Raw genomic sequence first — 23018 nt, forward strand, 5'->3', positions numbered from 1 at the left:
TTTAACTTTGCAGATTGGTTGCAAAAGATGTGTTCGTGTCTGGAGAACGGTAATCCGATTTCTAGGTTTTCCAACCCATCCATGACTCGAGTAGGAAATTACAGACGACTCGGGTCTCGATGCAACGCGTTCGAATTCAGTCGTTCGCTGGCGGGAACACAAACGAGATGCGATCGGTGCGATCAACACGATGGATCAGTTTCTCAAAACTGTTATTATAGCGGAGGCAATTACGACGATGAAAACTACGAAGTCGACGGTGGCGGTGGCGGCGGCGGTGGTGGTAACGGAGATAAAGACGATCGAGTAAGCTTTTTCTTTCGCTTTGCGTGAATCGCGATCGACGACGCGCAGCAGGCCACGATATCCTTCCGGATTCGCCGAACTACGTTCTCCTTCGGACGAAAGGAGAAACATAACGTTTGTTCGCTTCTTCGTTTTTAGACTAGGCGTACCGAGTCGAAAGAAACGATAACCCATCTTGTTCCATGATCGTTTGTCTCGTTTAGATAGAGGAATTGCGTTTCTACAACGACGATCACACTTGGAACAGCTTGGTCGTCGAAAAGAATCTGCGTACGATCGATTTATGCCAACTACTTAAAGTGAAGAGGAACGTGTCCGGAGTCGCGTGGTCTATCGTGGAGACCTGGCCACAGTTGGGAATCGGTGAGCGCGGTTTTCGCGACGACCGATCCGTTTGGTATTCGATGTCGTGACCCGAATTGCTTTTGCAGAACGTACTCTGGAAGATCACGAGGACATTTCGGGCGTTCACAGAGAACTGAGAATGTTCGCATCTCGGGACACTAAAATATTTGTCTTCAGACCAGATCTCCTCAAGTACGAGTTCTTTGTCAAATCCAAGGTGAGTGCCGTGCTTTTTTCGTTAAATCCACGTTAAAGTTTACCGCGAGCAATCGCACGCTTGTTCCAGAAACGCTGTCCCGGCGACACGAGCGCGTTTCCCGCGGCTGTCGCTATCGTGGATAACGATGGAACACTGATCGACGCCGAGATCGCTTTAAGAGTGAGTGGAATCGATCCGAGACGATTAAATTTGATCGCGAACATGAACGGAAATTTTCTAGCGGCGCGTGCTTTTTCGGATTTCAGATGTTTCTAGTGCAAGACAACACGGAATGCCCGCAAGTGTTGAGCTTGGTATGGGTACGCTTCGGATATTTGGACGCTTGGAGAAAAACGTACATGCTGCTGCGCGAGAGAAAGCTCTACGTTACGAACAAGGTGAACGTGCAAAACCATTCGTTACTCCCTTATCGATATCTCTTGGAAATAGTCGTACGAACGGTCGTTTGCGAACGAGTCGACGGCCGACGCAATCCGTGTACCTACTTATTCGCTATTCACCTTTGGGGTACGGTTTCTAGTTGTCGCGCGATTCAAACGGTAGATGGCGGTACCACGACATTGTGACGTAGCGTGCAACGGCAGAGACGAAGAGGAAGAGAGAGAGAGAGAGCGGCATTGTTAGAAACGTAGCCGAAGCTTGTTGTGTTGTTGTTTTTGTTGTTGTTACCATTGTCGATGTTGTCACAACTCGATGCAGGCGGCAACCATATTACGCGTTGCGAGACTTACGAAGAGGGAAAGAATCTCGGAGTAGAGAAATCTCCGATAACGAGGGTAAGCGCGTACATACCGCGATTTTGCCTACGCGGGCTGCAAGCCGCGAACGAGTGCCGCGGGTGACACACTTTCGAGTCGGCAAAAGCGCTATTCTGTTAGGAACACTGCTCCTCGGGTCGACGACCTGGCTTCTAACTCCTCCCCTCCACCTTCTAATCCTCCTCGGTATCTTCCTTTCTTTCCTTTTTTTCACATCTGTCCTCTTCGCACCTCCTCGTTTCTCGTTTACCCTTCGGTATAGCATGTATGAACTTCAGGCCTCTGGTACACCCACCTCTCCACGGCACCGCTCTATTCCAGGGCTGCGCTACCGTTCGCGTTCACTCCTCGTTGCTATCGTTGGCGCCGATATAACAAACGGGCTACGTACACTTACGATCTACTCGCACGAGCGTGCAATCCATCTTGCTAGATACGAATCGATCGCCGCGTTCGATCGAGCGAGACATCCCGGAAACGCGCAAACGTGCGAACTTGCAATTTCTCGATCTTTCGAAATATTTCGAAACGATGGGCTAACTTATTTCTATCGATAGCGATGTCGATACCTGTATCTGTAACGTTTCCGATACGGCGTAACCGTGTCATTCTCGTTCCGCGAAATGGCGTCCCGCGACGCGAGAGCACTCGACGTTTCAAACACGGTTCGCAACCTCTCGTTTTCGGCGTAACGCGCAACCATCCATCTCCGCCACATGTTCCGCGCTCTCTTTTTCCTTTCTCCGTTCAGGTTGTCGAGCAAACACAATACGTTTTCGCAACGCATCGTATTACGACGTCCGCTGCAACCACGTAATTGTTCGCGTTCGCGACGCGTGACGGACCGCTGAACAGTTTGCGTTCGCGTTCGCGCTCGTATCTCTTCGCTACACGCCTAACCTTGCGATCGCGGTCGCGGGTTTCTTTCGTCGAACGACCACTCGCGACTTATCAACGATTTTTCTACGAGGAACCCAACTGTCTGTAACCGTGAACGAAACGCCCCTCCGAAAACGAGGTTCGCGCAACTTTTGTACTCTAACGGATACGAATTGTAAAGATTTGCTCACGATTTCGTTATTTTCAGATTAATTCGGTGACGATGCCAGCCACGGGAACCACGACCACGAAGACTTTGCCTGAGCGAATACTGCCGGTGAGTACGTAAATCGAGCGACGCGTTTGCGATCGATTGCTTTATCGATTCTCGAGATTGACAATTTTTCCTTCGGGCTTTGCCTTTTGGAAAATTCTCCGCCTAACCGTCCGACTAAAGAGAAGAGAAATTCGAATTATCGACGACATCGGAGTCGGGAATCAAATTCCGGAAGGTGGAGAAAACTGGAAAATTTGTCGATCTTTATCGCCGCATCGTTTTAGAATTGATACGAGTTTAGTAGGTTAGGGTATTTGGAGTAGAATGCACGCTGCTGGTTCCTGGCGGTCGACCAAAATGTACGGATTTTCCGAGCGCGTAACCGTCGCTTTTAGTGTCACCGGCCGAAATACACGACCCTCCTTACAATATGCTCGCGCTAGTCGTTTCGCTACACCCTCTTTTCTTCTCCTCTGCGTCTTCTCTTTCGACCTCTTCGATCTTTGCGAGCCAACTCGTAATCCACCAAAGTCGAAGGCGAGCGCAACCGGTCGCGACGGATACGAAAAAAATGATAAATAAATTCGCCGTTGAACGACGATTCAAGGACAACGTTTCTTGCACCTGGCGCATCGAGGAAGACGGCGAGAGAGAATTACGACCGGAGAAGCACGCGAGGACCATCGCGAACGTCGCGTCCATGCACTCGATGGTCTAGGAACAAGTTGCGCCGGATTCCGTAACTCGCCGACAACGTCCAGTTGGTTCAGTAGGGCATATCGATCCGTCGGCGTCGTCCGCGTCGCGACGGAAGAAAGAGGAGAGGGAACACGCCGTCGGCGTCGAGGGAACGTCTACGTGCGTCAGCCATCGAGATACTCTGGAAAGCTAAAGCGACGAATTATCCTAAACCTTTCGTTCGAGACGCGAACCACCTGTCAGAATCGGAAAGATTGGGATCGACTCTCTGGAAACAACATGTAACGAAAGCACGCGACGCGTCGATCGTCTTGCTAAATTTTGCCGAATACAAACACCGACGTCACGTCCGATATTCTTACGATGTTTCTTCGAAAACAAACGAGATGATCGATCCGAATACGCGCACAGCGTCGCTCGTCCGTAAACCTTTCGACGATCACCTAGATCGCGACGGCTGACTACTACTGGCTATGCTTCGGCGCGCCCTAACCGCCAACGGTCGAGTCTAACGGCATAGTTTCCCGCTACGCGAATCACACCGAAATTTCCGATCACTCGAAAAAGAACGAGAATCGAATCGTGATAGCGTAAATGGAAGAAAAGGAGTCAGGCCTACCTATCTCCCGTGCTTGCGAGGCTTCGCGAAGCCGCGTAATCGCATTTCCAACGTAGTCGCGGACACATGCTTTTTCCGTTTTCGCATTTTCGTGTTTTGGTATCGTCGAGACTCGCGGCTATGAGACAGTGACACGGACCTTCTCACTGTTTAGCGACGGTGCGGTAATCGGCTTATTTTATTCGAATTAATGCGATAATGTCGGTTCGATTGGACTCGATATACGACGAAGGAATAGTAATAATAATAATGATATCGATAACAACCGAACAGGATGCACGAGTTATATCTTTCGACCCAATGTTTCGCGAGTATCGTTTACGTTCATCGCGTTTAACTTTGTAACCGTAACGAACGAGTATACGCTCGAGTTACATATAAATAACAATAATAATGGTAACGATACGTTCCAGTCGACCGAATTCGAAAAGGTTTTTCGCGGCGATAGCGGAATACGTATGCGAGGACAGGGCGAGGAAAACGTGCGGATACAGGTGTATGCGAGAACGGACGATAACGATACGGTCTGGTCGGTGAGAGCGGGTGGGTTGTGTAGCCAGCTGATTCGGAAGAGTTCGCGACGGATCGTAATCGAAGCGAGGAAGCGTGGAAGCGATGAACGAAGCGCATCTGCAGCGCGCGACCGATGCAGTATGCCACCGCCGGGAAACCAGCTGACTGGCCGGCTCGGTCGTTCTCGACCGAGGATTCGGCAATGTTCGGATCTTTGTCCGACGCTGTGCACGAGGGTACCGGCGAGCAACGAGCCAACGAGCCGCTCCGTCAGTTGTCGTTCCGACACTGTTGGGAGGCGATGCGTGCGCGCGCCTCCTACGCTTTCGACGCGAACGTCGCCGACGCTGTCGCCGTCGCCGTCGTCGTTGTTTGAACCGTGACCGGCCGTCTCGACGACGCGTCACGAAACCGTTCGAAGAACCGACGATCTTTTATGGACGAACGGAACGGAAAAAGGACCGAAGAGAATATCGTCGTCGTCGCGCAGTCTGCCGTTAACGTTGCCGGTAGCTCGTCTCTTCGCTTCGTTTCTCTTCCCTGTCGCGGTTCTCCTTCTCTCTCCTAACCGAGACCTGCCCCCTCTTTCCCAGCCCCACCCCACGATCCACACCCCACACTCTACACTCCACACTGCACACTGCACACTGCACACTTCGCATCCCCTTAACCCCTTCATCGTTCACCACCCCCTTGTCCCTCTTCTTCCTTTCCTACGCCCTGCCGTCTCGTCGTCTGCTTCCCGTCAGCTGCCCGTCTGCCCGTATTTTCCTCTCGTTTCGTTCCGCACCGTTACGTTACGTTACGTTTCGTACCGTCGATCTCGCGAAACGATAAAAGGATACGCAAGGACGATCGAACCGCTTGTCGGAAAAAGAATATTCGCTCGCGAAAAGGTGTGCCGGTGAAACGAAAAGGTTCGAGTGGTCCGCGGTCGCTGCCGTCGTTCGAAACAAGATTTAGTCTTTCCAGAGGAACGGAAAAACCGCGGACGAGCGGTCGTTGGTGTAGATTTCAAGCGGAGAGACAAAAAGACCCGACATTCGAAGAAAATGCAAAAAGAAACGGCACGTGGAGTAAGCGCGCAACGATAATCCTTCGCGCGAACGTTTCCCGCGACTCCACTTGATCGATCGCCGAAGGGAAATACTCGAAACGAATCCACGGCCTATAATCTTTCTGAAACGTTGCACGCGATATGAACGTATATGAAAAATTGGAAGCGATGCGACGAGTCGCGCAGCCTCGTAAAACGAGTTTAGCGAATTTGGTACGGACTAAAATCGATCCCGTCGGCGTCGCGTCGCGTCGCGTCGCGGCAAACGCGAACCGTTGCTTCGCTCCGATAATTTTCACACCGCGTTTCTCTCGCGTGCATTCCCAACGGAGAGAAAACACCTTCTAATCCCGTGTCCCGACGCTCTTGCTCCGTATCGCGCGCCTTACTCGTTTACCCCACTGGCATCGTCACCCGCTCTCTCTTTCTTTCTTTTTTTCTTAACCGCGACAGAGTCTTATCTTTCCATCTTTGCACCCACGTTTCTTCGGCATTCGGCCATTTTATTTCGTTTACCCGTCTATCTGGCTATCCGTCTATGTTTCTCTGTCTTCTCTTTCCATCTAGTTTGGCTATTTCGTCGATGTACATCGGCTTCGGCATCGTCAACGCCGCCCTCGAACCTTGTCACTGTTGCTGGGATCCACGAAGCGATCGGTGTTTCCTCTGCGAAATCGTTCGGCCGTATTTACTGGTAAAACGGTCGCATTACTTGCGTCACGGTGAGTAGGGATGCTACACCTACGACACCCAATCCATAGAATCCTCGTTCGGTTGTCGACCGTAAACTCTCAACGCGGCGTCTGTTTACTTTCGCGATCGTCCTACCTCGAAGATTCTCTTTGGCGTTTCGCGAGCTCGTAAATGGTATCGCGCGCCAGAGATAGCGATAGCGAGAGCGAAAACGAAAGCGAGAAAGCGAAAGCAAAGGCGAAGATGAAGACGAAAAGAAGACGAGATAACGAAGGTCTTCGTAATCGAAACTGTGCCGTCGTCGCGACCGTCGTTTCGAATTTCACCCCGAGAAGAACCGAAATGCCGATCAATGGCCGCTCGAAAAATTTGCGTACCCGAACGGAACCATGCTCGAGCAAAATGCAAAGCGCAAATTGTATTAGATCGAATCCAATAAAGGAGCGCGAGCCGCGTATCCGCGCGCAGCCAGGGTTTCATTTTCGTTACGCGTACTCCTTCCGATGGCTCGCTTTGGCAAAAATCAGCCGATTTAGCGACGGAAACGTGTTCGTCGGCGAACGGCTGCGACCGTTCGAGTCGAAAAAGAGTGGAACGAAAACGACCGGGGCAACTTAGCGAGCCAGCAATTTTCAATTTACGTCCCCGTCGGCCTCTCGTTCGCTCGCTGGCTCGCGTCTCGAAATTCCTTCCAGTCTTTTCGGCGACCTTGTCTACTCCACCTACGCTCGTCGTACGCGGTCTTCTCGGAATGTTTCGACCCTTCGCTTCTTCCCTGGTTCTCGGTAACGGTAATCGTGACACGGCGAGACCGCGTATCCACGTCCGATTTACGACGAACCGCTTCTCAACGGTGACCGAGAATCCGAAAAATTGAAATCGAGAATCGTAATAAAGACACCTCGATTTTCCAGCACCTGGCACCTGGCTGGCCGCGCTTCTGGAATTACTCGCAAACCGGTTCCGGTCACGACCGTGACTAACATTTTGCCCGCCAACGCTAAACGTTCTCGCTTCGACGCCTTCGAATCGTTTCCGTTTTCTTTTTTTCCGATCGATTCGAACGGATCGACTCTTATCTTCGGCTGCTGATTCAGCTTCTTTCGTTCGAAGCGATCGACGAAGAAGACAAGAAGACGTTGCCGAGGTTTTACGAGAAACCGACCGACTCGCTCGTTTCCAGTTTCCCGTTTTCGCGCTCGTTCCCGTCGACGCCAACGGGAACACGACGCGCCGCCTTCCTCTTCCGGGTTTGCGTTCGTCGATGCGACGAAACCGATCTCCGGGCGTTTCGATCGTCCTTCCGAGGTCTGCGAGCGACGAGGACCGTTCGCGACAAAGTATCCGCGTCGACCAACTTGGACGTAACTCGAGAGACTCGTAGAAAAATGACGCGGTCGAATGATTTCAGGATAACGGACAGCTGACTCCGGTTGCTCATTTGTCGGATTATACGGTGTACAGGATCCTAAACGCGAAAAGGTGTTTCAACGCGCCTTTCGAGTGGGGCCTTTGCCTGAGGCCATCCAGCAACGCCGAAGCCGAAGGCACCGAGGCTGGAGAATCCGGGCTCAAGGTCATCGCTTTCCACAGTGAAAAGTCCCGCGTTTGCTGGCTCACGGCCATGAGACTCGCCAAGGTAACCAGAATCCCGATTCTTTCTCGCTGTTCCGCGTTGCTCGTCGACGAGCCTCGTCGACGCCGAGTCGGAGATCGAGATCGAGGCCTGTAGCCCGTGGCCCATTCCTCTACCTGGAAAGCGCACGTTCGGATCGTCGCGACGCTTCTTCAACCGGCAATTCTTCCTTTCTCTCGGCACTCGTCGTGCCATGCCATGACATAATCGCGGTCTCGCAATCGCGCGCGGCGTCAAAACTCGTCGGCGGCCGATCTCGAGCAAGCGTTTCCTTCGAAACACGAAGGAAAACTAAATCGGCCTCTGGTCCGAGCGTCGTATCTCCTCGATCCATCCGTCTAATCGATTCATTTTCTTGTGTCGTAGTATGGCAAGCAACTCAGGGAAAACTACCGAGCGTTCAAGAACAAACAGTGCGAGCAAGCCAGCGGGGACAATCCGAAGGAACGATACGCCAACTACGACGTGTCCAACGTGAGTTTCCTTTTACCGAAACGATCATTTTAGGGGCCGAGTGGAAATCGACGCGGAAAGCGCGTTCGCGCGATCCCCGCCGTCTCTTTGCAGCAACGCACGTTCGTTATCGTTCGTTATCGTCCGTTTGGTCGCGACTCGCGGGGTTTCGCGAACAACGCCCCGGGGAGAAAGAGATCGGAGAAAGGCGAAGGAACTCGAAGATGTTCGGAGGAGCTCGCGTCGGAAGAAAGTTTTGAAAATGGAGCAAAAAGGCGAGGCGGGGCACGAGGCGAAGCGCGGCGAGGCGAGGCGAGGCGAGGCGAGGTGGTAGACTGTTGCTACGCGCCGGGAACTATCGATCATTCGGAGGGTAGGCTAGCTTGTACGAGACCGGAGCGGAGCCGTGGCTCGCGGGACCAATCGAAATTTCTCGACGAGTAACTCGTCGTCGCGCTCGCGAAACGCTTTTCGCGCACCGACCGCCTCTACGGTTCGTCGCGAAATTGATTCGTGTCGACTATAGAGTCCGTCGGAGTCGGAGCGTGCCTACTACCTGGCAGCCACGAATCGCGGCCCGCTCTCGATCTCGCTCGGTGAAATTCTTGTCGGAAAAGCTGCCGGCAAGGAAACCGACTCCGTCGAACGCCACCGTTGCGGGGATTTCCCGAACTCGTCCGCGATCGGCTCGATGCCGACGGATTTCGGATGGACGGATTACTCGCGCTTGCGTATCACCCGGTAGATTCCGCGCGCCTGCGCTTCTATAACCTTGACATTGGACGACTTCTCCCTCTCGAGCAAACGTTTGCTCGGATTCTCCGCTGTTCCTTTCCGTCTGTTTCGAGCGAACATGGAAGAGGTACGTATCGTAGCCATCCGTTTCGATCGTTTCCGCGATTTTCCAGAGTTCTCGGGTTGCGTTAGGAAATGTCGCGTACCGACCGGATACGGACGAAACCGAGATCGTCCAAGAGCGGAGAACGCGCGGGAAGAGACTCTCGGTGCACACGGTGTCTCGCATCCGTCGCGCGTCGAAACGTTCGCTGTTCGTATTTTCGCAAGCTCTCGAAATCACGGCGCGTCTCCTGGCGTTTGCTCCTTGCTTAGCAACAAGCGCATCGGATCTCATCAACCCCCGTATTATCCGACAATGTTTATCCCCTCTCGTCTTCCGTTTCTCGTCTTCCGTTTCTCGTCTCGCGTGCGCATCGATCGATGTCCCCGCGATCGGTGTCCTTTCCCGCGTGTTTCGCCTTTGCATCGTTCTCGATGATGTTGGCGCAGGAATCGACGCGATCTCGCGTGGCCATGGATTTCACCGGAAGCGTCGGAAGGATCGTGGACGATCCGAAGGAGGCCAAGGACATCGCCGAGAGCGAAGGGATCAATTGGCGTCGAACCTGGAGACCGTTCTCGAGACCGTCGCCCGGGTGCTCGGTGGTCCGGTTCCACGGACTCGACGACGGCATTCACGTTTTGCAGCCGTGGTTTCACAGAGGGCTGAAGAGAGACATCGCCGCGGCGATCGTAAGGGACCACGGTTCCATAGACGGGTGAGCGGATTTTCTTTTGCAGTCGCGAGAACTCGTGTGCTCGGTAACCGTAACGCTTCTCCGTTTCATTGTTTCAGCGTGTTTCTGGTTCGCGAGAGCAGAAGCAATTTGGGGGCGTACGTGTTGACCTACAAATACAGCGACAAAGTGTTTCACGCGCAAATCCAGCCTGTAAGTGAAATCGTAATCTCGATGGTATTCGGATGGTCCCGCGGCGACGGGACGCGACGTTCGCTAAAGATGCGCGTTCGTTTCAGGTATTCGACGAGCGATGCAATTGCTGGCTGTACACCCTCGACAAGGGTGTAACCAAGTTTTACGATCTTCTACAGTTGATCGAGTTTTATCAGCTGAATGCGGGCTCCCTGCCGACGCGGTTGACTCACTACGTGCAGAACGGCGTTCCCGTTCCCATCCCCAGGTCCGAAGACGGCGGAGCGTCGCCCTCGCCGCCCGAGGCTTGTCACAGATTCGGCACGCCTTCCTGCGTACATCCGGCGAGTTTCCCCAGCCACGGGAGCATCTGAGGATAGGCGTTCCAGCGACCCGTCACCGTCGACGAGCGTCTCGTCGCTCGCGCTCATCCTCCGAACGGATGCGCGACCGCGAACGATCGTCCGACGCGATCGGGTTGCTGGAATTTGTGCCTCTGCAGCTACAACAAGTGGAACTTGTAGCGTCATTTTCACCTTTCCTTTCCTTTCCTTTCCTTTCCTCTCTTTTACTCTACTCTACTCTGCTCTCCGCGTGTCGTGAATTGCGGACTCGCGCCTTATTCGCTCAAGAGCAACGAGAGGAAATCGAACGAAACTTTCGATCGCGAAAAGATTCGTAATCAGGAAGAGGAGTTTCGACGTAGGCTGGCTTTTCTCTACAAAGAGCGCAACTCGGAAACAAGCGAGACGCGTCGTCTCCGCGTCGACTACCGCGCGACCTTTCTCCTCTTCCCGCGGTCGCGAGCCCCTTGACTCGTTGCCGCGCCGAGATATACTCGATCGCGAATCGCCTTCTTCCATCCTACCGCGGAGACGTTCCTCGCGAACAACCGCCGATTCAAAAATCGACTTTGACAGCGGTCCGTCAATCTCGATTTTTTACGACGGCTCCGCGATTTACGCAATCGAGTCGGGAAGAGGAGAAGACGCGACGAAGCAAACGGGAACGTACGCGCCCCCTCGAACACGCTACAGACTGACGAGTCGTCGTCGTCGTCGTCGCGGACGACATCGATTCTTATTATTAAGACGACCATTATGGATAGAAATTGTTACGATAAAGTATATTTTGTACAAACATGGACGGAAGAATCGACGCGCGATTCGTCGGGTCGCTACCGAGACCGTATTTGAGTTTCGCTTTCGCGACTCGATCCGATCGCGTTCGTCGTACGAGAAAGAACAATTATTGGATATTTATATTCAAATAAATATATAGACAACAGAGTAACGTTCCACTGCGTATTTATTATGGACGAAACGAAAACAAGGTAAACATAAGTTTGCGTACGATAGCGTGTGGTTGCGAGCAGACACTGTCGGCTCAATAATTTTACGCCGACTCGCGTACCGAGTGCGTACAATACTACGAAAAACTGAATAACCTGTACCTCTAATAAAGCCTCGAGCGTGGCGACGAACCACGTCTGGCTGTGGGGTTTTGTCCACAGAAAACCTCTTCTGGCATATTCAAAATACGACTAAATTTTAGCTAAAATCCAATAATAATAAAACGGAATTTCACTATCTATTCACCGACGTGCCGACCCAGTCGGCTGGCGGCGAGGGAGCGAATGCACGAGACGGGAGTTACTTTCGATGCGTTCGGTTTGATCGGAGCGATCTGTGAGAGAAGGGAGAACTCTTGGCGCAGTCGGATCGGCGAGGAGACGAACGCACGAGAAAGGAACACTGTTCGTGCACTCGGTTCGGACAAGAAAAGACGACTACGAGGAACTCCACGGTCGTCTTGGCGGTTCTACGCCTCTGGAATCTCAGGTTTCCGGATTTCAGAGGCCCACCTTATACACCGATCGTCGGTGAGCCGGAGTTGACGTTTGCTTTTCGTTTACCGATGCTACTCGCTTGTATTCGTGACGAGTCTACGCAAGGCGTCACGATGCGATACGGCACGTGTCAAAGGATTGTATTTCTTACTTCTCTTCCCGACCACCGACACCGCCTCGTTTTCTCCTCGAACCTTGGCGTTCGTTCTTTCGGTATATCGACACCCGTGTCTTTTCGCGAACACGGAAAATCGAACGTTGGCCAGCAAGAACGGTAACAATCTCGATATCAACATCAACGAAACATCTCGAGTTTTGCTACGTTATACATTTGTACGAACCTTTAATAAGCAATAAAACACGTAAATAGAAGAAGCGATCTGATCTCTCGACCTTTCTTTAGCGGCAAGAAACGCGCGTCGCGCCGCGAAGTAGGCTTCTTCCTCTTGGCGTAACACCCGATGCGACGCAAGTCTCGGTCTCGGCCGAACCGAGTCGAGCGACCGAATCACCGCCGGCGCCGCTCGAAAACCGAGAAGCAGGCAAAGACTCGCTCGACGCAACAGGTAAGCCGAACGACCGACGCTCGACGCGACGCTCGGCGACGATCGAATCCAACCAGCCTGGCGAGCAGGTTAACGCGGCAGGGGGAGGAGCAGCGCGATGGCCAAGGGGCACGGAAAGGGGAAGCCGTGCTGGTAGGTGGAGAGGTGGAATTCAGGTGCGAGGCAGGCAAGAGGAAGAGACTCCGCGGTGGTAGCAGCAAGGAGGTCCGCGACGTCGACGCGTCCCGCCGCACGATCGGCAGCGAGCCAGTCCAACGCGACCAGTTCACGCGGGAAGGTGTCGTGCGCGTCTCTCGAATCTCGAGTATCGAATCTCGAATCTGTTCGCGTTCGCAAACGGCGACATGCGAGCTCGGAAGCCTCGCTTCGCAGCCCGAGCCTATCCACCGAACTTGGACCGACCGACAGCGAACGATCACGCCTGCTCGTACCAAGTAAGATTCGTGCAACTCACCTACTCGAAATCGCTCCGTCAAACTTTGTCCTTTGGTCGCGACTCGCTGCTCGATCGCGAAACAAAAAGGAATCGTTGACTCGCCTGTACGGAGGATCTCCGGATCAATGGAACGATCGACGGAGCCGCGTCAACGGGCCGTGTCTCGTACCGCGGTCGACGGTCGTCCAACGGACGCGCGTTCCACCTGTCGCTGGCGAGATTATTTGGAAACTATGCGGTTTATATAACGACGCCGCGCCGACGCGCAACTCGCGCTCGTTGGAAATTGTCGTGCCAGGCCACGCTGCGCCATGCCACGCCATTAAAACCGGTCGGACAACATTCCTGCCGATCGACCGCTCGGTTACGATTTCTCTCGCCTCTTCGACAAACGCAACGGTTTCCCAGTTTTCTACCTGCGTAGTTTCGCGAAAGTTGGATCGACTCGAGCATCGATTTCGAAGCTCCGCGCTCGTTCTCGACGGACGCGCTTCGACGCGCGGACCTCGCTGACCGTGTCCACCCAGTTCACCTGGTATCTCGCGGTACCAGGTACGGCTACCGCTTCTTTGTGCATACAGTCGGAAAAATGAATCGACGCGCCGTACGTGACAAGAAAAGCAAAGCGTGCGGGTTACAAGTAAAACGCAACGATATAAAACGATCGATCGCGATACGATCGAATTTGCTGGATGTTCGACTAACGCGTCGAGTTTATTATAGTTTATTACCGTTACGCGCGAAACTTTCACCCGTTCCACCGCAAAATTTTGCGGCCGACTGTATACTTTCTTCTTCTTCGTTCGTTCGTACACCTTTCTCTCTCGCTCTACCGCTCTCTCCCCCTTCCCTTTTTCGCCAACCTTTCGGTTTTTCTCCGCCATTTTGAATGGCGTCCATTTTGAATACTTGGAGTTTGTTGCAAAATTACCGTTTAAACGCGAGCAAAGGGCATTCAACGGGAACCGTGTGTTCGCGTTCACGGCGGAGAACGCGATCGATGATCGCGTTGTACCCGGACGGAACCAACGGAACAAGGTTTGCGCGTCGCGCCGTGACGCATCGGTATTTCCTCCAAGAAACGGATCGAAGATTCCGGGCTAGCGCGTCGCGGCTCGATCGAATCGGCTGGTAAAACGACGATCGTTCGGAACTGGTTCCGTGGTTCGTCCCTCCCGCCCTCTCTTCCCGTGCCGCGCGATACCACCGATGAGTCACCTTGCATTCGCTTCTTTGCCTCTCTCGTTCTCTCTCGATCGATCACTCGCTCGCTCGCTCGGTCTTGGTATATCTTCGTTAGTATGTACCTCTGCCGTGCAACCGCCCCCCTCTCTCTCTTCTCTTCTCTCGTAGACGTTGCCGCGGTTCGGGTCTTCCGTCCGGGAAACATGCGATCGACGTGAACCACGATTGCTTCCTAAACGTGTCCTCTTGTCTTTTTAGGAGAAACACGACTCTCTTGGAAAATGTTTCGCTGTAGCCCCGTCGCAAGGTAATCGGTAAGAGGCTGCGATCGAGTCGTCCAAGATGAAGTCGTTGGCGTTCGGTTGGATCTTTCCGAGTTTGTTGATCGCGGCCAGCGCAACAGGGGGCTTGAACCCAGAGGGAGTGATATGCGGCGAGAGTCGTTGCTCCACCCTCGAGTACTGCAATCGCTACGTCAAGCACTGCAAACCATGCTCGTCCATTTGCGACGTGGACAGTTCGAATTATCAGCCGGTCGAGTGTCTGTCCGATTGTCAAGGTAAGTTTCGCTCGATCGGTACGGTACAGTCTCCATAAATGCACTGAAATCATCCCCCATGGACGTAAGAACGTTCGAACGGAAAGAAGGACAGCGAATATAGAAGAGTTTGGTTTCTCTTCGTCCTTTATTCGTTGCCGTTGTCTATCATAAATGCACTAGTTCGGTCCCGAGTTCGTGCATTCATGGATACTTTACTGTAGCGTACCTCCGAGACCAGGCCTCTAGAAATGTCGACCCTTAAATAAAAGTTTGTCAACGTTCGATACGTTGTTGGAATCGTAACGAAGAAATCGCTCGCGAACCGTAAAGCGGAGATGATGGCTTTGGGTCGTCGTTCACGCTTGAACGGTACACGCGTTTCGAGATTGATCGGAGAGAAGCACAGGTAGTAGGCCAACCGCTTTCCCGAGACCCTCGTACACCTGAATAGAAGGTATGCCGAGTCCGTTGACTTTGCACCTGACCACCGTCCGTCCCTCCATCGACTTTCCCACACGCGACCGCGCTCGAGCTCTAAGCTCGATGACTCATCCGACCGCGCGTCTACCTTTCTTCTTTTCTTGGCCTTGTTCCTCTCGTCCTTTCCAGCCATTTCCTTCGTTTTCCACGATCCGAGTCTCTTTCCCGACCTTTTCGGACCTTTCTCTCCTTTTTCTCCTTCGAGTGCTTCGCTCGTTTCTTCGCTCGTTTCTTCGCTCGTTTTCACACAGGCACGTAGGTATGCTCAATTCCATTCGAAAAATCCAAACGTAGTCGCGTCATTTTAGAAAATCGTCCGTTACCTTTGGTTCGGAGTGCGACGGAAACATTTTTCATTCGTGATTCCGGGTTTCAGAGTACCTACACGATAAGCGATACGTTCTTCTGGAGCAGTACGAAGATCTGCGAGGTAAGCGAACGAATGGATCGTAGAAACGTGGAATCGTTTTCGTTCTCAATCACCAACGTTCAAAGAAACCTTTTCCATCGGCAGGACAAGTTGGAAAATTATGGATCCTCGTCTCGATAGCTATCGCCGTGGCTGCTGTCTCGTTGCTGACCACCCTCTACCTGCTGACCAGAAAGCTGACGAGATGGAACAAGTTGCGGGCTGTTCTTCGTCGTGCGTTTACCGGAAATAAGATACAGGTCAGTTTATAACGGTCTCGCTGACCATCCTCGTCCGTCGCCGTTGCTAATCGTTCGCGTTTAACAGAGGACGAGCCATCCTGGGAACGACAACGTCGGCATCGCTGGCGGCTACAATAACAACAACAACGCCGACAACAACAACAGGAAGAAGAACAAAGCTCAGGATGACGTGGAAAGCGGTATCGTGAAACAAAACGGACTGAGGCTGGCGATGCCCACGATCAGCGCCAGTGTAGCTCCCTCGCGAATCTTGGGGAGCGGAAATGGCAACGGACGCGGGAATGGGAGTGGAAACGCGAATGGGAATGGTAGTGGAAGCGGAAACGGAAGCGGTATCGATAACGGCACGCCGAACACCACCAGTACCTCTCTATCCGGAAGGCACCCCAGCGAAGACACCACCCTCGATTACGCTTACGACAATCCGGCGATGACGCCGAGTCCCGAATCCGTTCAAATCAGGACGAATCGCGAGAGTTCCTTTTGAAAAGGGAAAACCACGAGTCCGAGTGCCCGGTGTATAGAGGGTGTTCCGTTCCTCGCGGGTCATTTATCGATCGAAATTGTACATAGCGTAATTTTAAGTACTTAATCGCGCACCCTATCGTGCGCGACTCATCGCAGATCCTTATCAGTTGTTCCGTCCACGAAACGCCTTTCGAGCGAAGCTCCGGCAACGAGATCGTGCTTCGCATAGGTCAGCGAGGGTAAGCGCGAGACGGATACCGATACCCAGACCGATACCGGTACCGAGGGACGAGGACAGACCGATCGTTGCCTCGCGAACAAAGACTCATAGACCAAGGAACGCGCGACGAATTCGATTCGATGCGATTCGAGTCGAGTTCGGTCGATCGCCTTCGCGTTCTCTTATACTGCGACCAATTTGTTCGTTCGCGCGGTCTGTTCTTGTCGCCGATCGATTCGGAATCGAACGCTCGCTCGCGCGACAACTCGCTGTCCTTAGAATAAGTTCGCGTAAGTAACGTAAATTCGGATTCGCGTTAGATTTATTCTCGTATCGTCGTCGTCGTCGTCGTTGTCGCGCCGAACCTGTTGACGAGAATCATCTCTTCGTTCGATTTTTCTCTGTAGTCGTCGACGAAAAATCGCTGTCTTCCAGGAACGAAGACATCGGTGTACACGACTCGCAGATTCGTAACCAAAATCGCGATCCGCCTTCGCGTTCTCGATCATCGGTTCGCATCAACGCACGGCGGGAGAGAAATTTTTTTATCGTTGATCGTCTCTGAACGGTTATCGTTCATTTCCAAGTGTATGTCGCGTAAATTTTACTCGCCAATAAATAAATAAAACACAAGAGTATCATTTTTGACCAAACAGCCTTAAACTACCTTTGCACGAAATTCTTGTTTAAACGTTTGATGTTCGTATCTTTTGCTAAGGTCCAGGTATAAGTAAACTAATAATACTCTATATAAATGAGTTATTCGATTATAACAATGATATATTCTCGAAATCGTGCCAAAAATAGGTATCGCCATCTCGCGGTCAAAAGGTGGAACTAAAATTATCGACATTGCAGAACAAATTAAAAAATACTTACGTAATCCAATTTATTACGTTTAATAATGAACTTGTAGCCATTAAACAAACACTGGGTCGTTAAAATTCATTAGTAGACGTTAAAATAAGCAAATAATTAAAATGTCGGTAATTGGTTGACAGTGGCGCGATCGGTGGGAAAACGTCCAAGCTTGTTCTCGAGTTGTTTCGGACTTCAACTACTAGACGGCGCCATGTGTTTGTTGTTTACAAAAACTAATAATTTAGGGAGTAAAAGTAGACTTCCATTCATATTTTAATATAACGTTGCTGGCTCACTTATTTGTTATTGCATATAATAAAAAAAAAAAATATGTTAAACATGCAAATGGCGCCACTAGCGCAAAACTTTGAAGGGTTCTGATCTAAGCTATCGTATAAAATAATATATATATAAAATAATTAGCTCTTTCGACCGCGAGATGGCGATACAAATCGTTGGTCCATGAAACAGAATGAACCTATATTAAGGTTTAAATATATAACGTTACTTTATAACCATTCATGTACCAATGGATCTGTATAAGATCTAAGGTTTATTAATAAGAAAAAAAGAAAAAGACCTAACCCAGCCGCGGATTCCTTTTTCTTCTCCTCGTTTTTAATGAACCTGTGTAACGAGGGTGTGTGCCTAGACCTGTATAACGATGATAATAATAGGACGAATACGAATAAGAGGAAGGATAATAGAAAGAAAGAAAGCTGCAAACAGTTCGTAGTTTATTTACGGAGAGCGGTAGAACGTAGCGAGGAGTTAGATCGGTTCGCGAGACGCGTTCGATCGATGGCAAGGTGACGCCGAAGGCGGCTCGGGAGTAATCGTCGCGGTCGGATGAGAGGAACCGGCGCCGGCGTGCCTGGCCATCACCAGCTCTCGGGTGTTTTTCTCCGGTTTGATCAGCACCACGTAAACTTTCGGCAGAAAGAGGCAAAGCAGCTGAACCAATCCGTTCAGGGAGAGAGAGAGTGCCAACGTGATCACTCGGACAACGTTGCTGGTCGAAGCTAAATAGAGTGGCACGAACGCTAACCACAGAACGATCGTCGCGTAATTCGCGAACGCGATTCGGCGAGTCTCGTTGAATCCTTCGGGGCACTTTCTGGTCTTGATAGCGTAAAAAGTGGACACCACTGAAATTTACGATAAAGGATGAAAGCGTTGTCGTACGCGAAACGTCGATATCCCGTGACCAGCTTACCCGTCAACACAAACGGATACAGCAAACCGGCCACGTACGATCCGTTCTCGGAACCTCTGCAAATCCTCACGTTAGCGTCTCTGGTAGGATGAGAGCGCGTGACCGCGGGCGGTTCGTTGAGCAGCCAGACCGCGTCGAACGCGATCTCGGCCAGCGTGAGAATCGAGGCGATAGTCAGCTGCGAGCTCGGGCTGGTGTATCTAACAATAAGTGGAAAAGTATCCGGTATGGAAAGGAAAGAAGAAAATGAGCGCGTACGAGCGTCGCGCGAGCACAAAGGACAGATTTACCGTCGTTTGCGGGGACTCGGACCAGGATCATTGAATATTCTGTGTATCCTGTTGATCTTGGTCGCCAGAGCGGCGTAGCAAAGAGTGTAGCAAAATCCGATGCCGAACCGTACAACGGCGCAGCTCTCGACGCTGGGTTTTGCCACGACGGCGAACGTGATGGAGAAGCAGCCAAAGGTGCCGAGCAGCAGCAGGAAGGATAACTCGCGACCCGATGCCTTGATCATCGGAGTCTCCCGGTAGGTCCAAAACACCCAGCAAACGAACGACGTCAACGCCATACCTGCGCAACAGGATTTCTCGGTTACGTAGATTCGAGAGATGTGCGCCAGACGCGTAGGTGAGGTAGTAAGATAGTAGGTATAGTCGCTGGAAGGGATCTTGTGAGGTCGTAAACCGAAACAGTAGTTATTGGTTTATTGGGCCAGGTAACCGATCCGTAGAACGACAGGTGTGTCGCGGCTCTAAAGTATACACGCCCACGTTACATCCCGGGGCCTCAAGACTCGATGTTTGCTACGCGGCTTTTTCCAAATCGGAAAACCGTTGACGATGATTGGTTAACTAAGTTCCTACCTACCGCAGTATTTTCAATAAGACGGCCAACAGAATTATGTGTGAGCATACATAAGAAGAAAAAAGTTATTGAAATACGAACATCCTAATTCCGATACCACACGGTCCTGAACGAAAAGTCTAGCTCTGTTCTTATCTAAAAAGATAAAAGATTGTCAGATTATTAATTGCGGTCGACTTAAGTTGCAAAGATCGATGTCGGACCGACTTTACGACCTCACAAGATCCCTTCCAGCGACTATAAAGACGGCGTTTACCGGAGACGGCGACCACCATCGCGACTATGGCCCAAGGGTTCGAGTGATCGACGAATTGCTCGGGTATCGGTTCGCAGCCGGTTCCGTTCTCGATCGGCCTGGTGCCCCATTCGCAATCGTCGCATCTCTGCTCGTCCAACTTGTACCGATACGGGCCGCAGCTCTGACACCTCCAGCAGCACGCGTCTTCCTTGACCCTGACCACGATACGATCGGGACCGCAGGGTTGCGAGCACGAAGAAGCGGGAAAGTCGGCTCGGTCGCCGCGAAACCTCGTGTTCTCGCGGTCCAATCGAAGCTCCGCTCTGCCTTCCTCGTTCACTGACGCGGAGGCCCACCATGCATTTAGCGCATACCTACCTCATGCTACATATACGCGACGCAACGATCCGTCTTTTTCGCGGCTCGGCAAATAATCTCGCTACTTTGCTTACGCGTGTAATTCCCAACGACAAGCCACTGGTAGGAGCCGTTCGCCGCTCGCCGATAGTTCAGGATCGAGTACCTCGGAGGACCGTCGACCGCGTCCACGAACCCAAATTCGTGTCCCGCTTCGTCTGAAAGGAAAAACTCGACCGTAACCGACGCCGGCTGCGTCCGCGTCCGTCGCACCTTTACCTTCAAACGACACCTTGGCCAGGTAACGAGAGAAATCTTTGGCGCACAATGCTCGCATCTCGTCGCAAATGCCGCGATAATCTTGCCCGCAGACGTCCCTTCGCGCGTCGTCGAGAGCGTACGCCACCGCGTACACCGCGTCGCGAACAAAGTGAAGAAATCTCCGTTGCTTGTAGCCGTTGCTCCGCTCGATCCTCAGTTTAGGATCCGTGCAGCAAGTCCGCGCCTTCGCGACGAAAGTATACTACCTCGGACAACGTTCGAAACGGTCTCGACTCGACTTACCTTCGAACTCGAGCATCCTTTCGAAGCCTCTCGAACGTTATCATCGTCCTCGCAATCGTGATACGTCCGCCAGAATTCGCGAAACCAAGGGTTAATTTTTTGATGATCGAGCGTCAAGCTGGTAAAGTACTCGTCGAAGCCAGCGAACGGGGCGTAGAGCGGCTGAACAGCGAGCGCACCCTCCAACAGGGTGGCTTCTTCGTTGTTGGCGTCCCTCTGGTCCGGCCACGAGTCGCTACCGAGCCAAACGAATCGCGAGCCGACTCCCATGCGCCTCGCCGCTTCCAAAACGCGCAGCGTAGTCGACTTTTCCGCGAACAGCACCACCACTGAAACACTCGACCACCGTCGATCCTGTACCCGTGCGTGCACCCTATCCTCTCTTCCGAGAGCGGCCGCGCGTGCCCGCTCCATTACAGATCTACCTCACCTCGAACGTCCGTCTTTTCGGCGATCGTGCGAACGACGTCCTCGTAATCGGAGCTCGCGAACCGATCCTCGCTGATGCGGTGCGGCCCCGTGAAACAGACGGAATACTCGGCAGCGAACGACGCCAGCGTCTCGTATCCGTGATCGCCGTACTCTGTATCCGAGTAAATTACCGACGCGTACGACCAGTTGAACCGTCTGCTATCGCATCAACAACAACAAACAAACGTTACGCGGTCGCTCTATTCTCCTCCTTCTCCTCTACTTACCGTAGAATCTCTAACATGGCGCGTGCTTGGTTCACGTCGCTCGGAACCGTGCGGAAGAAATGCGGAAACCTCTCCTTGCTGCTTAGAAACGCCGACGTGGCCATGTACGAGACTTGCGGAACCGAGAACAACGCCAGCACCGAGGCGACCTGGGAATCGAGCAAACCAAAGTGAAGAGATATCAGCCTCTCGAACCGTTTCCGAGACTTCTCACCTGAATCGTGACCGAGCTCGACTGAGCGCCGAGCACCGCGACCACGTCGTCGAATCCTCCGTCCATGAACTTCGGCGCGGTCCGATCGTTGCATCGGTACTCGGAGTAGTCCGTCAGCCGATTGTCGCGCGCGATAAAGCCTACGGAAGGAAGTTCCTTCAAGGTACGAGAAAAGGAAAGAACGTGACGAAACGCGTTACCTTTCACAAAGTAGAACGCTTGCTCGAGAGCGTAGCTCGGATTGTCGCAGGTGTCGAAGGCTACAGCGCCGAGCCGTATACCCGGAAGAATCCTTCGATCGTCGTTGACGCGTTCGATGGTGTACAGCATAGCTTCCAACGGTTGAATTCCGTCCTCGATCTGAATCAACGAACCCTTAGAATAGGCTACAGCGATCGGATCGGCGCGATGCGAGCCGCGACTTGCCTGAATCTCGCCGCAACTCTCGCCACCGTTGCCTCTTCGATGAATGGGAAACAGGCCACCTAGCACGATGTCGCCCGTCACGTTCGCGTAAGCGACCGCGACTCTGCCTTCCGAGGACACTCCGCACCCGAGCACCAGCGTTACCAGCAGCACGCCGATCATTCTTCGTCGACGATTCTTTCTCTTTTGTCTCGAGGGAGCAGAGGTTTCGCGTCGAACCGACGAGTCGCGCGACCGCCTCGAGTATCCGACCAAGACGAACGATCGCGACTCGAGACCGCTGAAAAGCCTTCGGGGTCGGGGTCCCTCGAGGGAGTGGCCGATTCCACTTTCCGAAAGACGGATAATCGATCGCGAAAACAAAGCGTCGGCGGATCAGCCTTTCGTCGACGTAGCTCGCTCGACGCGCGTTCGCTCCGTCTCTTTTTAGAATATTATTCGACGAACGAACCGACCATCGAATCCTCCTACCGGTCTTGTTCGTCGATGGTAACGGGGCGCGCGGCATGTCAACGCGATGCGAAATTTTCTAATCGCGTACCGAGGTACGGTTCGCGGGAGGCCTTGGTCGAAGCGGAGACAGAGACGAGAGCGGAGGCGGAGGCGAGTGGCGGGAAGCGAACGATACGCGGGTAAACCGATCGGACGAGTAAACAGAGGCAGGGAGATGAGCAATTTCGTTAAATGGTTATCCGCGTAACGTGGCTGGTGGTCCGCGCGTACTCTGCTCTCGTGTTTCCAACCTGGGGATCGAATCGAAACGACGCGTCGCGACTCTGACAGACTTTTCGGCAACGATCGGTATCCGTGATATGAAAATCAGTCGACTCGAGGACGAAGATAAACTCGATTCGATTACTGCTCGTAATCGCGACACCGACGGAAGAGGAGAACGAGGACGAGCGACGCCAAGAGTCCGCGAGATCGCCAGAGCCAACGAAGGAAGCGGAGTGGGAACGATAACTACGGAATCCCCAATTATTCAATCACCTCTCCGAGTTGGTTCGCTTAATCGTCGCGGTTGTCGACGGTTCCGCGGCTCAGAAACGCACCGTT

General features: G+C 52.5%; 4 protein-coding genes across 10 annotated transcripts in view; 2 read left to right on the forward strand and 2 right to left on the reverse strand.

Moving 5' to 3' along the window:
- LOC128872697 (SET and MYND domain-containing protein 4-like) overlaps window positions 1-2641 on the reverse strand; it is a 12484-nt gene extending 9843 nt beyond the window's left edge. The window contains exon 1 of one of the 2 annotated variants that reach the window (XM_054115657.1): window positions 2199-2641. In XM_054115657.1, the coding sequence (XP_053971632.1) occupies window positions 2199-2238 (40 nt within the window). In that variant the 5' untranslated portion in view covers window positions 2239-2641. Of the gene's footprint in view, window positions 1-1663; window positions 1919-2198 lie in introns of those variants that run through there. The other variant, XM_054115655.1, reaches the window with a different exon arrangement.
- The window catches only part of LOC128872696 (growth factor receptor-bound protein 14-like), a 16707-nt gene extending 4365 nt beyond the window's left edge, over window positions 1-12342 (forward strand). For all 3 annotated transcript variants that reach the window (XM_054115651.1, XM_054115650.1, XM_054115652.1), the window contains exons 3-13: window positions 14-306; window positions 510-669; window positions 738-868; window positions 938-1030; window positions 1117-1248; window positions 2717-2785; window positions 7718-7945; window positions 8309-8416; window positions 9683-9951; window positions 10029-10122; window positions 10209-12342. In XM_054115651.1, coding sequence (XP_053971626.1) covers window positions 14-306; window positions 510-669; window positions 738-868; window positions 938-1030; window positions 1117-1248; window positions 2717-2785; window positions 7718-7945; window positions 8309-8416; window positions 9683-9951; window positions 10029-10122; window positions 10209-10478 — 1847 coding nt within the window. In that variant the 3' untranslated portion in view covers window positions 10479-12342. The remainder of the gene's footprint in view (window positions 1-13; window positions 307-509; window positions 670-737; window positions 869-937; window positions 1031-1116; window positions 1249-2716; window positions 2786-7717; window positions 7946-8308; window positions 8417-9682; window positions 9952-10028; window positions 10123-10208) is intronic.
- A 355-nt stretch (window positions 12343-12697) lies between these two features.
- LOC128872698 (cell wall protein Lmo0130-like) lies at window positions 12698-17151 on the forward strand. Of its 2 annotated transcripts, none has more exons than XM_054115658.1 (5): window positions 12698-12953; window positions 14399-14699; window positions 15538-15591; window positions 15676-15830; window positions 15898-17151. In XM_054115658.1, the coding sequence occupies exons 2-5, from the start codon at window positions 14483-14485 to the stop codon at window positions 16318-16320; spliced, it is 849 nt and encodes a 282-aa protein (XP_053971633.1). In that variant the 5' UTR covers window positions 12698-12953; window positions 14399-14482; the 3' UTR covers window positions 16321-17151. The 2 variants fall into 2 exon arrangements, with proteins under 2 accessions (XP_053971633.1, XP_053971634.1); XM_054115659.1 differs by lacking the exon at window positions 12698-12953 and adding an exon at window positions 13353-13507.
- A 952-nt stretch (window positions 17152-18103) lies between these two features.
- LOC128872620 (metabotropic glutamate receptor 6-like) lies at window positions 18104-22777 on the reverse strand. 3 transcript variants are annotated; one of them, XM_054115488.1, is made up of 12 exons: window positions 21963-22777; window positions 21737-21896; window positions 21537-21676; window positions 21323-21471; window positions 21055-21251; window positions 20625-20953; window positions 20340-20565; window positions 20156-20278; window positions 19722-20042; window positions 18889-19171; window positions 18599-18798; window positions 18104-18530 (listed from the first exon to the last, which is right to left on the reverse strand). In XM_054115488.1, the coding sequence occupies exons 1-12, from the start codon at window positions 22122-22124 to the stop codon at window positions 18154-18156; spliced, it is 2667 nt and encodes an 888-aa protein (XP_053971463.1). In that variant the 5' UTR covers window positions 22125-22777; the 3' UTR covers window positions 18104-18153. The 3 variants fall into 3 exon arrangements, with proteins under 3 accessions (XP_053971463.1, XP_053971464.1, XP_053971462.1); XM_054115489.1 differs by having other exon boundaries at window positions 18599-18789; window positions 21055-21254; XM_054115487.1 differs by having other exon boundaries at window positions 21055-21254.
- Between the last annotated feature and the right edge of the window lie 241 nt (window positions 22778-23018).

The sequence above is a fragment of the Hylaeus volcanicus genome, chromosome 2 (genome assembly GCF_026283585.1).
Source record: "Hylaeus volcanicus isolate JK05 chromosome 2, UHH_iyHylVolc1.0_haploid, whole genome shotgun sequence".
Taxonomy (NCBI): Eukaryota; Metazoa; Arthropoda; class Insecta; order Hymenoptera; family Colletidae; genus Hylaeus; species Hylaeus volcanicus.